This window comes from Rhipicephalus sanguineus, chromosome 8 (genome assembly GCF_013339695.2).
Source record: "Rhipicephalus sanguineus isolate Rsan-2018 chromosome 8, BIME_Rsan_1.4, whole genome shotgun sequence".
Taxonomy (NCBI): domain Eukaryota; kingdom Metazoa; phylum Arthropoda; class Arachnida; order Ixodida; family Ixodidae; genus Rhipicephalus; species Rhipicephalus sanguineus.
The window spans coordinates 165,893,226-165,906,969 of record NC_051183.1 but is presented as its reverse complement, the minus strand read 5'-3'; the positions used below and the strand labels follow the sequence as shown (position 1 = coordinate 165,906,969).

The following is a 13,744-nucleotide window of genomic DNA, read 5'->3' as shown; positions in this document are numbered from 1 at the left end:
GTTCTCTGGCCCTGTACTGTTGCGGTAGCTGGCGGTCGTGCATGCTGCTTCAGTCCAATGAGTTGCTAGGTGCGTGAACGTTAACTGGAGTTCGTGCGCGGCATCCCCCACGGCAATGCTGATGTAGAAAGAGGCTTCAGCGAAAATCGCTAGTTGCTGCAGGACAGGGCTCAGCTGACACTAGATAGCATCAATGGCATTCGCCATGTTGTGTCCTATAGTAAGCGTTTTGGCTCTGACCCCAGTAGTTACACTATTACACCTGAGATTCTCAGGGTGGTGAGAAATTCAAAGAAGAGGTACTCTGAACGCCTTGCCTTGGAGAAAGAACAGTCGGCTAAGCGGCCACGTGAGGAGCCTGAAGCAGGCCCAAGCAGCGAAGGTCAAGATCTTCAAAAGGAAGTGGAGACTGCTAAGAAGATGCTCACAAATGCTGAACTTCTGATTGCCCATGGTCTTAAAACAAAGGACTTTGCCGAAGTTGAAAGTGGAAATTCTCTTTTAGCTTCAGGGAAATCTCGACTTGAGATGGCCATTCAAAAAATGGCTGAAAATAAAAAAGAAGCCTGTCCGCAAGTGACCTTTCTGCGCACTTCTGACCATTTTTTAAAAATTGCTATTCTAATCTTTTTTGTGCTTGTGACAGTTTTCATTTGGTCTTTTTTTTTACACTAGTTTATTGGAGCACCAAAAGAGAAGTTTTTTGGTAGTCATTTTGCATTTGTTTTTTTAATTATGTGTATTCACATTTAGTAGCCATGTGCGTGAATGGTACCCCTGATTGGTATACCAGTGTACTGAGTGTTTTACGTCGATGCTTTTGTAGTTGATCATTAGCCATGCTGCTATGCGGGAGTCAACTTATTTTGTGAAAAGCCTATTTATTTGTTGTTGAGTCTCATGCTATTTATCACTGCTGAAAAATTTGCTGTGATATTTAATGTGCTGTTTCTGTGATGTTTGGTGTACAAGTATGTAGAAACTCTTATTATATTCATTTTGTCTTCAGTCATTTTTTTATTAATGCTATGTTTCTATATCGTGTGCAGTGAGCTGTTTCTGTGATATTTATGTACAAGCTCATCCGTGATAACTGATATGTTTCCTAGTCACTTGAAAAAGGTGCTGTGACTCAGTGTTTGTTTATCGTCACTTTTTTTGTTTACTAATTGCAGTTAGGTTAGATGAAGAGGTTAATATTCATAATTCGGGGTTCTTTTAATTTTTTTATTGTACTTGAAATTCGTGCAGAATATTGCTTTTTTATTGGCTGTCTGTTATGAATACAGTGCATGTCTTTGAAATTACTTCTATTACCACCTGCTCCAAGAGCTAGTTTTGCTGCTCCAAAACGCAATTTTGCCTGCTCCAAAAGCTGCTCCAAAGTGGTCTAAGCCAGTAGCATCACTGCAAGGGTAATCCTGCGGCGCAGTTAATATAGCATATGGAAGTACGCACTTGTTGAAAGTATAACATGACTGAAGAAAGACATACTCAGTGCCTCTTTCTAGTTTCATATCGTCCTTTCGCCCGGTGCGCGCTGCCATATGCTATAACGATCAACCAACTAGCCCGCCAGTACATTTCGTGCTGTTAATGCTCTTGAAACTGGCTCTTCAGCTTTTTTGGTATATATTTATTTTTAAATTTTAGTTTCACTTTATTCAGAACGCTCCTGTTCAAGCCGGAGGCATCACAGTTGGGCATTTTCCAGTACAGCAGCATGGTTGCAGTCAGTAACGAAGTGAGGCAGGCAGTTCCACTGCTCAGTTGTGTGTGGAAACATCTGAGAAAGTTCTTTATGCTAGCAAAACATGGATGACCTTTTCTACAGAGGAAGCAAGTACCTATTGTGTGCCCCTCTCTATCTTGCAAGTATTTGTATGGCTAGTTTTTTCCCTGATAAAAAATTCCTAGGGCTGCTTTGGTATCCACTAAAATCTGTGGAAGCAGCTATGTGCCCCTTCGATCAAGGTGATTTCCAACTGTGCAGGCACGACGTACAACATCCCAGTGTGCATCTGGCTGTTGGACACGCACCCGTACAACTCGCCCATGTGCTATGTGAAACCCACCAGCTACATGCAGATCAAGGTGTCCCGGCACGTGGACCAGACAGGTCGTGTCTTCCTGCCCTACCTGCACGAGTGGAGCCCGGTACGATGCATCAAAAGTCAGAAAATAATGATCTAGGAGGTCTTATTAGGCTGCAAGAACACATTGTTAGTACTTCTTTAAAATGTTAACAAGTCCCTAAAGTTCTTTAGTATTAAACTTTTAATATTAAACTTGGGGTTCTAGAAACCTTCCAGTTTTGTCCAGCGTCTAATAGTCTCGAAAACTTGAACATTATCGTCGGGTGAGATTAATGGACTTAAAAAATGTGTGGATGTAGTTTCATAGTTGGCCTTTAAAAACGTGCATGTTAGTGTGATTTTAGTAAAAAAACCGTAGAGCCAAAAGTGTGTATATATATGTTCTGGGTGGCCAGTAGCCGCCCGGAACCCCTCAACGACGACACGGAGACGGCGAGCAACGAGTCTTTACTAATCAGAAGCTGAGCCGGGATTGATCGTCAGTGGCCACTAAGCGTGAGCTGTGATCGTGAGCATGTCCATTGTTCTTCGCTGCCAGTGCTGCCATACTGCCCCCTACCCTCCGGGAAAAGTGGGAGAGAAGGACGTGGGGTACTGCGTGGCGGTAGCCCACGCAATTGCCCTGGCTAGCCTTGGCCATAGCGGACTGCACGTGGATTACACGACCACACACCGGCCCGGTTTATCCAGCATTTCACCACAGTCTCGGCGTTGTCCTTGTCGTTGCTCTCATCACCCGCCTTCTTTCCTTTGTTCTGCATAGTGGCGAGCTTCACGTCTTTGTCATGTTTGTCACAGTTGACCTCCATTTTCCTGTCTTTGACTGGCTTGGATTCTTCCTTGTTCTCTCAAGGATTCTTCCTTGCTTCCAGTCCTTGACCTTTTCGCTGGTTTGGCAGGCTTGTCTGCATCCTCGCGGTAGTTTCCTTCTGCTGCTTCTTACATTTCTTGCGCTCCGGCTCCCATCTCAGCTTCTCTCTTCAGCTTTTGGCTTCATCTTTGACTTTGATTTTCTCCTCCTCTTTTTCCTTCCCCTTGCCAGCTGCAGCCTCTCATTTCAGCCCCTTCGCTTTCCTCACCATTTGCAGCAACAGCAGAAGCAGGAGAGGTGGCGCTTTCCGGCCTTCAATTTCCAGCATCTTCTCAAGCTCGTCATTCTTCTTCTTCTTTTTCACAGCTGTCTTCTCTTCCTCCTCGCCTTCACGGTCTGCACCGTCGGCTGCTTCCTCCCAGTCCACGACACCGTCTCCCCTCATGTCGTTTTCACATACGGCGTCCTCCTCCACTCCATCCTCGTCAATGACCTCCGCGATATGCATTTCGAGGTTCATCGGCCTCTTCCCCAACCATCTCTGCGTCCACGTCGGCATAGGACTCGCCGCTCAAGTTTTCCACGGCCTCCTCGTCACCACACAGCTCGTCGTCTTCTGGTGCCATCTCGTTGCATGAGCCTGCCGCGTCGGCTGCGCCTTCCGCGTTCTCCTCGACATCGTCCCCAGCACGCTGCTCATTCATTCCAGGCGGCAGGGAATCCTTTTCGGCAGCGCCATTGAGACCCTTGTCATCCACGAACAGGATGTCAATGGTGCAGTAATCGACGAGCACGTTGTGGAGGAGCCGCATAACAACGGTGTCCATGTCCGCAGGAGCAGGTTCCTTCCCATTGGGTGCCAGATGTAGGGGTCTAGACCAGCAGCTGCCCAGAACCCCTCAGGAATGACAGACGCCGAGCAGCGCGTCTTTACTTATCAAAGGCTCGGCCACGACTGATCGTCAGTAGCTGCTAAGCACGAGCCTCGAGCGTGCGCATGTCCATTGTTCTTCTCTTTTTTTGGCCGGCTCGCTCGCTATCAGCGCTCGCACAATATATATCGTGATGAACAACACAAGGACAGCACCTGTTCGCTGGGCGAGCGCTCGAGCCCCAGTGATGCTTTTTGTCATTACACTAGGCCCCAGCTGCGAGCATGTGGAAGGGCTGCCAATAATTGCACTGGTGGGTGGCACTGGCTATTTCGGAGTGGCCAGGCTCGGCCACGCTGGGACTTCACTTGGAAATTTCCCAAAGATGATTCCGGTGTCACGTACTGGCTATGTCCTTGCGGTCACATGTCTCGGAGTTGTAGTGGTCTGGCTTGGAATACTGCCAATGACGATTGCTCTGGCTGATGGTGTTGACTCTGTCAGTCGTTGTATTCGCACGTTTGAGCTGGTCGCATGACGATTGCGGTCACATGGCTGAGCTAAATTGTCCTCGTCTGCGTTTGTGTCTTGAGTAGGCACGTACTCACTGCACAAAGATGCGAGCAAGCTCGGGTGCGTCTGCACATTACGCCAAATTTTTATGGGTGTCCAAAGGCATCTCAATCTCGCTGCGTGTCCCTCTGAACTTGTCAAAGCCAGGTTGATCTGCGATGGATCCCAGGAAGAAGGCTATTCTTTGTGATCGACGCAGCCTTCAGGCGACACACTGGCAGTACGAATGAAGTGCTCCTCATCGTAGGCAAGCACACACGGGGGGGACAGGGCTAGTGGACATCAGCTTCGTCTGGCTGGGGCGTATTAGGCACAGCCATGCTTGGATGTGTGCTTGATGAAATGGGCAGATCCTCGACAAAGGGGGCGTCATCTACCACATCGACTTCCTTAAGTGAAATGTCACTTAGCAGTAGGTGAGCATCTGCGCATTCGCCCCATGGCTGCGTAAAAAGCGGAAGACCGTGCTTTGACGTGACAGGAAGGACCTCTTTCCTAGAATTTGCAGACAGGTCAGGCTTCTAGTGTAGTAGCATGTGAAACAAGGACCGCTTCTCCAACTGTCGCTGGTGGAAAGAGGTCACTTTGACGTGCACATGTGATGGTGGGCTTCGGAATCACTTCTTCATTGGCTGTGAATGAGATGCGGTTTTGGCTTCTTGTAATAGCGAAACGAAGTGTGAATGGCATTCCTTAGCAGGAGGGACCTGTGCTGCTGCAACCTGATTAGTTAAGGTTAGAGAAGGAAGCGCAAAGGAAATGGCAAGTGGAACGGAAGTCCACCGCTGTGAAACATGCAAGAACCACAATTTAACAGAAACAACACCATGAATCACGGCAAAACACACATGCAACCCCAAAACACAGAAAAACACCGAAGGAATGATCGCAGCTCTGCTGTTTCTTCAGATTTCACTTTGTTGAACTGGGTTGAGCTTATTGCTCATCTGCTTCACCCAAACGCCTTAGGCATAGTTAAATTTAGTTTTGCATCATTTCACAGATGTGGCAGTGGACATAAATATGTGTGTGGACACAACCTACCCTAGGAGTTGTCTGCTTCTTTCCAGGGTTGCATGCTTAAGTTAAAGGCCAGCTTCAGGGTGCAATGCAGCGACTTTGCCAATGCCTTCTAAAGCTCGTTGAAGGCCTGTTTTACATTCAGGGTAAATTGGCAGTGCAGAAGCGTGACGCTTGTGAACGTGTGTGCTTATTTTCTCCAGATTAGTGACATCAAACGAGGCTTTGTTTCAGATAATCAAGTGATAAAGAAGTCGTGCCAATTCCACTGCAGGAAAACTGTACAAACTGCGGAGCAGAGCTGAGGACCTGCCTGCCTCTGTTGATACTTGGCTTGTGTCTGAGTCGAAGTTGCGGGCTCGCCTGTGTTTGTTGGCACTGAGGATTACCTCGCATTCACTGGCATTTCATCTTGGCTCCTATATTCCGTAGATCTACATCTAACTACCGGCACTGTCGCTATCGCCTCTCCGGCTTGGATGGACGAAAAGGCCCTTCGGCGATGCTGGCCTTAACGGGCAAGCGCGCGCTCGCGTTCCAAACATGCAGCCTGCTCGGCGTCCATGGCAGAAAAGGAAACCTACATTTTGCGATTCAGTGGCACCCTCTCTTGACGCATTTTGCATTCTTGGTAGAGCGCATTCGTATGCTTCAGTTCACATTGGGCAAGCACGGGTGTGTGGCCTAGTGGTCAAGGCACTCACTTTTGGATCGGGTGGACCCAAGTTCAAACCCCAGCCCCGGAAAGATTTATTTTGCTTTAATTATTACTACTTTGGTGCGCATCAGACAGTTCCTGTTGTGGTACGTTGAGCCTGATGCCAAGCGATAACACGAGATAACAGTCCAGGCCGCTAAAGTGCTCTGCACCTAATACAATATTAGTGGTTTGGTGCTAGATGAACGGTTGCCTCGAACCTGCACAGCAGTATCAGTCGAGTGCAGTGTGTGTGGACATGGATGCACCGATAGCTGTGATCCTAGTGGCAGTTCCTGTCATTGTATGAAGGCTGAGTTTTGTGACCGCAAAAGTGTTGAAGGACTCTGCTTTGTATATTGAAGGCGAGGACACACCGTTGTGCCACCACGCTGGATCGTGCCTGTCACGTGCTAGGTTGGATTGTTCTGCCAGCGTTCCCTCGTGGAGCACACTGCATCTTTAGCATAAACTTATTGATCGCTTTTTTTCTTTTGAAGCAACTCCTAAAATAGTGGTGCTCATCGACGCATACAGTAGGACATGCCAGACAGCTGTTTTGCAAAGTTAACTTCGTTATAGAGCCTTACTCAGTGTTGCGATTGCCATTGTCATGTGCTATGGTCACCAATATGCAAGTCATGGAGTCTGCTGGTTTTGTGAAATTTAACAAACCATTTTGTCACTAAATGGGCTCTGTAGTGTGTTCGCAGCAAAGAAATAGGTTTCTGATGTAAAAACAGCATGCGGCGTGTCACTTTGCGTTTATAGGTTTGCATTTTCAAACGGGCCGTGGTCGATGTGAGAAAAAAAAAATTATAGGCGGGCATTCGTGCACGTAAGACACGCTCTTCTGATAGGGCACGACGCAAGTGGTTTCTCTGTTTAGCGGCAAGCACCTAATTGCACATGCTTGGCACTTTTGCCGCAATTTTCTAATGTGATTTCAATCAAACAGACGTGAGCCATGTGCACGTGCATGAGTCTAAGAGTTTATCTTTGTTATTTTTCGCTTCAGAGATTCTGTTTGCTACATTAAGGTTTCACAAAAGTTTGTATTTGGTGGCATGACACATTTGTTTGCAGCACAATTTTTATACTTAACCATTCGCAGCTCATGCTGCGAGACGTAGTTTACTGGGCTCTCATTGGCAGTTTCAGTCCAAGTGTGAGCGGTACTGTGCTGCACTCAGAATGAGCTACAATGTAACGAGCAAACCGTGTGAGAACTTTGTCGACCATGCTGAGTGCATGCAATCATCTCGCGTCATTGCTGCTCAACAAACATCTGCATTCCCAACCTGTATACGGTCATACACTCAAACCTCATTATAACAAAGTGACATCCGCCACAAGAATAACTTCGTTATATCCGAAAATTCGTTATAAACGTTTATTTGTAGCACTGTATCTATGACAAGGCTATTCTTCATTTACTTCGTTATAACCGATAATTCTTTATATCCGTGTTCGTTATATCGAGGTTTGTGTGTATTCTCGAAAGTGCTTGCTGCAAACTCTTGTGTGGGACCTGGCTTCATTGGCCATTGTAAGCTTTGTCAGCCATGCCCCATGATGTTAGTTATCGTTGAAGTAAACGTGAAATTATGCACTGTGCTCCTTCGCACGTGTGATGCATTGTGTCACGGAGCACTAGAGAACTATGCTGCTGAGAAAATTTGTCACGCTTTTAGAGTTCTCGTAGTTGATGTCAGTGCACAGGAACTTGGTGTAAAACGAGGCTGACTCAACGGGAAAGCATACAGAAAAAAAATGGCCATCTGTCGGAGCAAGGTGGGATCATATAATCCAACTTAGTACGCCACAACAATCGTAGTGCCCGTGTCTGCAGTGGTGGTCCTCGCACCCCTTAGCAACTACGGTCATCCATGTAATCGTTGTCTTAGCCATACCTGCCAACTCTCCCGAATTGTCCGGGAGACCCCCGAATTTGGACCTAATCTCCCGATTGTACGAATGTCATCACGAATCTCACGAAAAGTGGCCACCACAGCAGAGGCAGGTTTTTTTTCTCTCTTTTTTTAAAATCATGCGCGTACGTCAGCCCTTCCTGTTGTGGCGGTGCTGCGAAAGAGCACTCGCCACCACACTTCTATTTCATTGTAGCCATGTATCGTAGAGTACCGCTGAGTACATTCTAGGCACTGCACATCTGGGCGAAGGCTGGCCGCGAGAAGCGCTCGCCACCGTGCCGAAAGAAGGCGAGGGAAAAGGTACAGTTGGTGCAGTCTCAACAGAAAAAGACTGCCAAATGTGAACGGCGGCCGGAGCCACGGTGCTGCACGAGCGCTCCGATAACGAGACGGCGAGACTGTCGAGCACATTCCTTTTTCCAAAGGAGGGGTGGCCGGCAGACCGGCAGCAAGTAAGCGGCCCCCATTGGGCTTTGCACTCTCGATATCGGCGTGCTTCGGAGAAACGGCGCCGCATGTCGCAGTCTTGCCGCTCCGGCCACCGTTCAGTTCATTTGCGGCAATCGTTTCCGTTGAGCCTAGCCAGAACTTTTTCGTCTGCCGTGGTTGTGGAGGTTGCGTGTTTCCAGAGTTCAGTTAGAAGGTCGATGGCGGCGTCAAAATCAAAGAAGTACTTGCAAGTGTTTCTGGATTCATACACAGCTGAGTTTCCGTGCTTTGTGACTTCGCGGAAAGGTGACAAGTACGGATTCTGCACCACGTGCCCCGTGAACTGCCAGGTGCCTTCGCAAGTAAAGAAGTTTGGTTCAAGCAGCTCAAAACAAACATCCCTGCCCCTTTCTGATGTCAGTCTCCGTAATTTCCGCTATGCGAAAAGGTTGGCAGGTATGCTTAGCTTTCTTTGCACTGTGATGTGGTTGTATATACGTATATTTTGTGTGCGTGAAAATACCCCCCTGTTCTGGATGTTCTCGTGCTGGCCACCCTGTCCACAGCAGCTGCCACGAGGCCTGATGTTTGCAGTGCCTCACCCGAAGTGCAGCTCAAGCAGTGGTGTTGTCGCATGGTTGTTGCGCAGAGCTCGTCTGACCTGCTGGGCCTGATCCAGGTGATGATCATCACATTTGGGGAGACACCACCGGTCTTTTCGAAACCGCAGGAGGACGGCTCACCTGCTTACCCTGGAGCCAGGAACACCGGTCAGTTTCCAGTGTTTTTCTTTTTTAAAAGGGGCATGCTGCTCTTTAATACTGTTTTTAAAATTCTCGATCGATTTTGATAATACTTGCGGAGCAACACTTACCTTAGCAGAAAAGATTTAAGGACATGTGAGTGCATTGAGAAGTAAACCCTCATTCCACTACTGCCCACAGAACTCCCTGTTCTCGTCCAAGATGTAAGACTTGCATGCACCTTCAAGATGGCGTTATAGTTAAAAGCACCGATTACGTCCATCATTTAAAATCTAGTTTTACCTGCACTAGTTTAAACGTTGTCTGCATGTTCGAATGTTCATATTGTCACACACTACATTGGTGAAACGGGACGGCTTGTTATTATTAGATTAAATGGGCATCGCGCAGACACGACGAAGAACTTGCCGAAAACAGTTGCACAGCATTTTAACCCTTTGAGGATCAAATTTTTCCAACGAAGTACAGTCCAAAAATGCGTTATTTTTTTATTGCTGAAATCAATTCTTCAGACGATTCTATTAAAGAAAACATTGTCTAAAACGTTTTGCGTGACCGTAACGTTACAAAAAAATAATTTTTGTTGTTACATACACATGGTTTATTCGTAGTATCATCAAGCGAAATCCTAAAAAAACACCTACACGATTTTTTATAAATAAAAATTATGCATTGTATTACACATAGCTCACAGACATACAAAAATAAGTGCACCAGAGTACTTTTCCTGTAAAAAAATGTTCGTGCTCTTACACTAAAAACTTTTCAGTGTGTGATAGTCTTTGAAGCATGGTTTTCAGATGTCTCTCCTTGATCATCGTCAGAGTCTGAACTCGTCAGAAAATCCTCGTCTGATGAACTGAAATTCCCTGAATCAGATTCTGATTCGCCACTTGGGGACTAGTCCGCATTGGAAGAATCACCCCTCGACTCACTAGCAGCAGAGCAACCGGCGCACGCTTCCATAGCGTAAGCGAACTGCGTGAGTGAGCACACGGAAGAAAAGTCTATGGATGTGCGCCCGTCCGGAAAGCAAAACGAGTGAAAAAGCTACAGTAAAGTTTTGTTTTATCGCCAACGAGACAGAATTAGTTTTTCCAAGTCCGCAAAACAGGAAACGCAACCATGGCGGCGGCATTTGTGTAATTTAGCACCGCACGGAAACAGATGTAATCGCGCCCCGGGGAGCAATAAATGAGAGAGTCACAAGCGGTCACCTTTGAGAGATTAGAAACCAGACAGCCATCAGCTTTGCATGCGCGAGAAGCCATAACCACCCAAAGGACGAAACTGAAACCAGCTGCACCCTGCGCATGCGTTCTGATGTGCAATTGAAAGCTCCTGCGCCGCTTAGGAAAGGAAAACAAAAAAAAAGGAGAGACATCGGTCCATGAAAAAAAATTCCACGTATTCCCGAAGTGTGGCAGCACATTCCACGCAAGAGAAATGATCGAAAAAGGCGTGCGTTTTAAACCAGCCGCACCGCGGGCGCGCTCGGATCGCAAGCGTTAGCTGGCGCACCACTTTGCGAAGCAAAAAACAACAACGGAGAGACATCGGCGCATGAAAAAAAATTACACGTATTCCCGAAGTGTGGCAGCACATGCCATGCGTGCTGCTTGTCGGACTAGATCTCTCAGCGTCTGGTACCAAAGCGCAACACTCTAATTGCTATGCTACAGCCACATGCCTTATCAGGTGGAATAAAATGCCTTTAAGGAAGCACATTGAGATGCTTGGTGCGTTTTCCACAGTGCTGATGGTTTCCTCCAGAATTTTCTTTGTGCAAGTCAGTGCCTTGAGACACCTTTTTCACACCGCAGACGAAGTGGCTTACCGTGTTGCTATTTGCATTGACAGTGATCACTGATGCCAGTCACATTCTAGTGTAGTTATTTATCTCCCACTACAACAATTTCGTCTCCCCAAATGCCCCAGTGCTAAGGAGAAGGGGGATGCAAGGCTGACTGGCAGACATGCTGAGCTACTCAATCAATTTGCCTTCATTGCAGTGTTGTATTGCGGCAGATGAGACATGTGCAGTGGAATCTCGGTATAACGAACTTCAAGGGACTGCAGAAAAATGTTCGTTATTCTGAAAGGTTGTTATAGTGAAAGCCCAAAAGTTTACCATAGCAATAGAATTTCAGTAACGCAAACGTCCTACCTTTGCAACGGTACGTCCTTGAACTCGTTTCTCACAACAATGCACACGTGAACGTCAGACAAGGCACATTTATTTGAAATAGACTGTGATCATTCTTTGACGGTTGCAGCACAAACTCTGCGTCACGAACGATTATAGACCGTCCGCATTTTTATGCGCCGCTTCGGTCGCTGTGCCGCTTTTTTCTATGAATATGCGGAGTTTCCTCAAGTAGTCCAACGCATCCGTGGCCGACACGGACTCGTCGCGATCTTCGGGTGCTACCGTGACGTCGTCCATGTCATCGCTGCAATCCTTTATCTTTGAGAATCGTGGCGATCGTCTACCACGCCGCTCCACGTTCTTTAGCCACGACGGCTTGTTTCTTCTCGTCTTCTATTTCACGAAGAATGTCTACTTTCTCACTCAAAGAAAACTGCTTCCGCTTCTTCGCCGTAAGAGGAGTTTTTGAGCTCAGGGCAACACGAACATGAGACGCACTTCCAATACAATAAAATACGCAGAAGACTGATACAGGTGACAGATTGCGAACAACTGATAAAGCAAGCAGGTAAAACGTGATGCAGGAAAAAGGAAAAGCGGTGGCTATTTGTACTTTTCTTTTTCTTCTCCCGCACCGTCTCAGGTTTTCCGAGCCCATGTTCCCCGGCACTCCGCTTACAAAACCTGATGCGTCGTCGCCTCCGCAACGGAGGGGAAAAGAAAGAGTTCTCCGCCCGCGTCTTTCTCCTCCTGCGCCATCTCAGGTTTTTGCGGGAGGGCGTCCGCTCTTCGCGCTGCGTCTGCTAGCTTACAGCTCCGACTGCCATGACTGAAATCTAAGAATCCTCGCATTTCGGGATATAAGTTTGTAGTACCGTAAAAACCCGCGTATAGCCCGGGGTTTTTTTCTAGATTTTAGGGTGCGAAATTTCGGCCCCGTACTATATGCGGGTCCCAAGAATTTTCGGCCCAAATTCAGTTTCGGTTTCGGCATAGCGCGGTGCTATCATCATCATCAGCTGTCTGCGCGCTTCTGCGCTAGGTAGTGTTAGCGGCGTTAGTCTTAACTGGTCAGTTGGTCAGTGGCCTTTGCTTCAACTTGGTGCCCATAACGACGGCCTCGATTTTGCTCCTGTGATTTTACGCCATGTCAGGACCGCGCAGGCAGTACTCTGCTGCTTTTAAAAGAAAAGTTATCGCTGCTGCCGAAACCATCGGCAACTGTGCCGCGGAGCGGCAGTTCGGAGTCAACGAGCGGAGCATTCGCGGTTGGCGGAAGCAGAAGGAAGCCCTCTTTGCATGCAGCGGCCAGCGAAAAAGTTTCCGCGGACCAAAAAATGGAGCATTTCCTGACGTGGAACGAGAACTCACAGACTTTGTGCGGGAGCAGCGAGCTGCACATCTCGCTGTCAACATCGAGCTGCTACAAGCGAAGGCAAGGGAGATCGCTCGAGACAAAGGCATTCAGCCGGAGGATTTCAAAGCGAGCAAGCATTGGGTGTCTCGCTTCATGCGCCGCGCTGGGTTCTCCCTACGTCGGCGTACGTCGATCTCCCAGAAGCTACCAGAGAGCTACGAAGAGCACCTCGTGGCTTTTCAAAGGTACATAATTGCGTTGCGAAAGGCAGTCCCCTTTCAGCTGGGCCAGATCGGCAACGCGGATCAGACGCCGGTCTACCTGGATATGCCCTCGGCGCTGACGGTGCATCAAAAAGGCTCCAGGCAAGTTATCGTGCGGTCGACTGGAAACGAAAAAACGCGGGTGACTGTAATGTTATCCTGCACGGCTGACGGTCGCAAGCTGCCACCCTACGTGGTGTTCAAACGAAAGACGCTGCCGAAGGGGGAGAAGTTCCCGAAAAATGTCGTCGTCCGCTGCCAGGACAAGGGGTGGATGGACGAATCGTTAGTCCTTGACTGGATAAAGTCCGTGTGGTGTCGACGGCCCGGAGCACTGCTGGGGCTCCCTTCGATGCTTGTGCTCGACGCGTTTCGGTGTCACCTGGCCGACTCCGTAAAGCGACTGCTGCGCGACTCCCGCACCGAGCTCGTCGTCATCCCGGGAGGGATGACATCACAGCTGCAGCCGCTTGATGTGTGCCTTAATAAGCCATTTAAGGACCATGTCAAGCGCCTGTACGTGGAGTGGATGAGGTCCGGAGAACCAGAAGTGACCCCTGCCGGACGGCTGAAACGGGCCTCGCTAGCGATGCTCTGCTCGTGGATAGTCGAGGCTTGGGCCTGCATTCCAGAGGCGCTCGTTTGCCGCGCCTTCAAAAAGTGCTCCATCTCCAACGCGCTTGATGGCACTGAGGATGATGTGCTGTGGGAGAACATTTCCGACAAGGGAGCTTCGGAAGAGAGTGCGTCCGACGACGACGATGAATGAAATGTCAATA

The 13,744-nt window shown here is 48.2% G+C and overlaps 1 protein-coding gene across 3 annotated transcripts in view; it reads left to right on the top strand.

Moving 5' to 3' along the window:
• Nucleotides 1-13,744, top strand: part of LOC119402460 (tumor susceptibility gene 101 protein) — a 255,350-nt gene that overhangs the window by 32,112 nt on the left and 209,494 nt on the right. For all 3 annotated transcript variants that reach the window (XM_049418650.1, XM_037669616.2, XM_037669615.2), the window contains exons 4-5: nucleotides 1,994-2,157; nucleotides 9,082-9,202. In XM_049418650.1, the coding sequence (XP_049274607.1) occupies nucleotides 1,994-2,157; nucleotides 9,082-9,202 (285 nt within the window). The remainder of the gene's footprint in view (nucleotides 1-1,993; nucleotides 2,158-9,081; nucleotides 9,203-13,744) is intronic.